At 45.3% G+C, this 2,107-nt stretch overlaps 1 protein-coding gene across 2 annotated transcripts; it reads left to right on the forward strand.

Annotated features, from left to right (window-relative positions):
• Positions 1-211: 211 nt before the first annotated feature.
• On the forward strand, positions 212-1,872 carry LOC6639157 (translation initiation factor IF-2). 2 transcript variants are annotated; one of them, XM_015179047.3, is made up of 3 exons: positions 212-414; positions 537-713; positions 803-1,872. In XM_015179047.3, exons 1-3 carry the CDS (start codon positions 336-338, stop codon positions 1,630-1,632), a joined length of 1,086 nt encoding a protein of 361 aa, XP_015034533.1. In that variant the 5' UTR covers positions 212-335; the 3' UTR covers positions 1,633-1,872. The 2 variants fall into 2 exon arrangements, with proteins under 2 accessions (XP_015034533.1, XP_002062244.1); XM_002062208.3 differs by having other exon boundaries at positions 327-414; positions 818-1,872.
• Positions 1,873-2,107: the final 235 nt, after the last annotated feature.

Here is a 2,107-nt window from a genome sequence, read left to right on the forward strand (position 1 = left end):
CGTTTCGCTGGTAGTCCCATATGAGATTGCCCACTCTGCATACTAAATAGAAGGCTACAATTCTCCAACTCTCTGTGGGTATATCCGATTATTTTTTTCGCTTCTCATTATGCTTGAGTTGGCTTTTTGTTTTTATTTTGCCAATTTGCGTGGGTATATAAATCTAACGCAGTGCGTTGATCAGACATCACTTCTTTGGTGGAAACTTAAGTGTTAAGTTTAGCTCCTGGCCGTGATCAGTGCGCGTTAACAGACTGTAAAATCAACAAACGTTATAAAAATTTTGAAAATATAAAAAAAGGATTAATCAACAATATATACAAACATATATCAAGATGAAGTTCTGTGCTGGATTAGCTTTGCTGGTGATTGTTGGATTTGTGGCCAGCGGCGATGCCTTGCCGGCCAAGAAAAGTGAGTTCCAAGTGGATCATAAGGGATTACCCAGTACATTTTGTTTTCACTCAGTCATTCATTCATCCATCCATTCACTTTCGTTCGTCTTCACTCAAAAGGCCGTCAATATTTGATTCCAGGAATGGTTTATTATCAACAACCAGCTGCCGCTGAATGGTATGCCGGAGCCGGTGGACCACAGCAAAGGATCATGTATATGCAATATGTGCAGCCAGGACGTACTCATGCTCGTTCCACTCAAGCGGCCAGTGCTTTGGTTGCCGGCGAAACTGTTGCCACTGGCACATATCTGAAGGGTAGGTAGACAAAATGATCATTGTTCTTGTTGACCTTTAACCACTAACTAAGCCAACCCCCCTCCCCCCATATTGTTCAATAATCAAAGATTGTAATCATCCAGAATCTGCATCTGCTGAGGCCGATCAAAGTGTTGAGGCCGCTGCCCAGGCTGATGATGCCTTGAGTGCTGCTGGTGCCCATGGTGCCAGTTCGGTGGCTGAGGCTTATCCCGATGAGGCTCCAGTTGTTCAGGTGGCCATTGATGCCGATGTCGTGCCCGAATCCGTGCCCGAAGCTGAGCCAGAACAGCCAGAGGCCCCAGTAGACAGCAACGATGATGCTGCCAAGGTGCCACGTGACTTCAACTTCCCAGCTGAGGCTGCTGCCGAGGAGCCTGCTGCTCCAGCTGCTGAGCAAATTCCCGTTGTGGTGGCCGTTGAGGCCGATTTGCCAGTTCCCGCCCCAATTGCTCCTGTTGCTCCCGTTGTGCCAGCCAATCGTTATCTGCCAGCCAAGAAGAAGGTCATCGTCGAGTTGGATCAATCGCCCGAAGAGGATGAGGAACCCGAAGTGGCTGCCATTGAGGATGAGGAAGCCGAGAACACTGTGGCCGACGATGTCGAAGAGGATGAAGAGGAGGCCATCAAGCCAGTGGTCAAGCATCCCGCCCGTGTGCCCAATGCCCGTCGTCCAGTGGTCAAGAAACCCGTGAAGGCTGCCCAACCAGCCAAGCCCTCAAAGAAACCAGCCGCTGCTCTCCCAGCTGGCACCTTCTTCCCCATCGATTTCGGTGGCACCAACGGCGGAGCCATTGCCATTGCCAACTCCTTCAGCACCGGCGAGGGTGGCTCGGCCACTAGCCATGCCATTGCCTACGGCTCTCCCGACGCTGCTCGTGCCCGTGTCCGTCCCAATCCAAGCAAGTTCCGTCATTGAGTCCCGTTCATGACTGATGATGATCATCCATTCATGCGCATCTTCCACCAAATTCTTGCTCTGTAAAAGATTTTAAGATTTATTATTTTTTTTTTTTGTAATTATTTAGTGAAATTGTAAAACATTTATTATTTTTTTACCCCCCCTCTTACCTCACACACACACACTCAACAAAAACACAAAAAAAATCAAAAAAACAAACCGCATTTTTTTAAATAAACGAAAAAGTTCTTTCCCTAATTTTGTATTTCCAAATATTTTTTGTTTTTCCAAAAAGTTTCCAGAGTTTCAGTTTTTTGGGAACTATTTTAGCTTCTGTTATTATTTGAACTTTAAAAACTTTCAAAAATATTCCCACAAACTCTTAATTTTGGGAATCTGTATCTTCACCAAATTTCAAAACAGTTATATCTTTTTAAAACATATTAATTTAATTTGAAATTGGAATATCTGACCCGCTAATTATCAAAAAATC

Source organism: Drosophila willistoni (assembly GCF_018902025.1).
Source record: "Drosophila willistoni isolate 14030-0811.24 chromosome XR unlocalized genomic scaffold, UCI_dwil_1.1 Seg144, whole genome shotgun sequence".
Lineage (NCBI taxonomy): Eukaryota > Metazoa > Arthropoda > Insecta > Diptera > Drosophilidae > Drosophila > Drosophila willistoni.

Bases quoted from the DNA above. Each gene is read 5' to 3' on its own strand.
- LOC6639157 (XM_015179047.3), top strand. From the start codon at position 336: ATGAAGTTCTGTGCTGGATTAGCTTTGCTGGTGATTGTTGGATTTGTG. The intron at 415-536 runs GTGAGTTCCAAG...ATTTGATTCCAG, and splicing joins TGCCTTGCCGGCCAAGAAAA to GAATGGTTTATTATCAACAA. The intron at 714-802 runs GTAGGTAGACAA...CAATAATCAAAG, and splicing joins CACTGGCACATATCTGAAGG to ATTGTAATCATCCAGAATCT.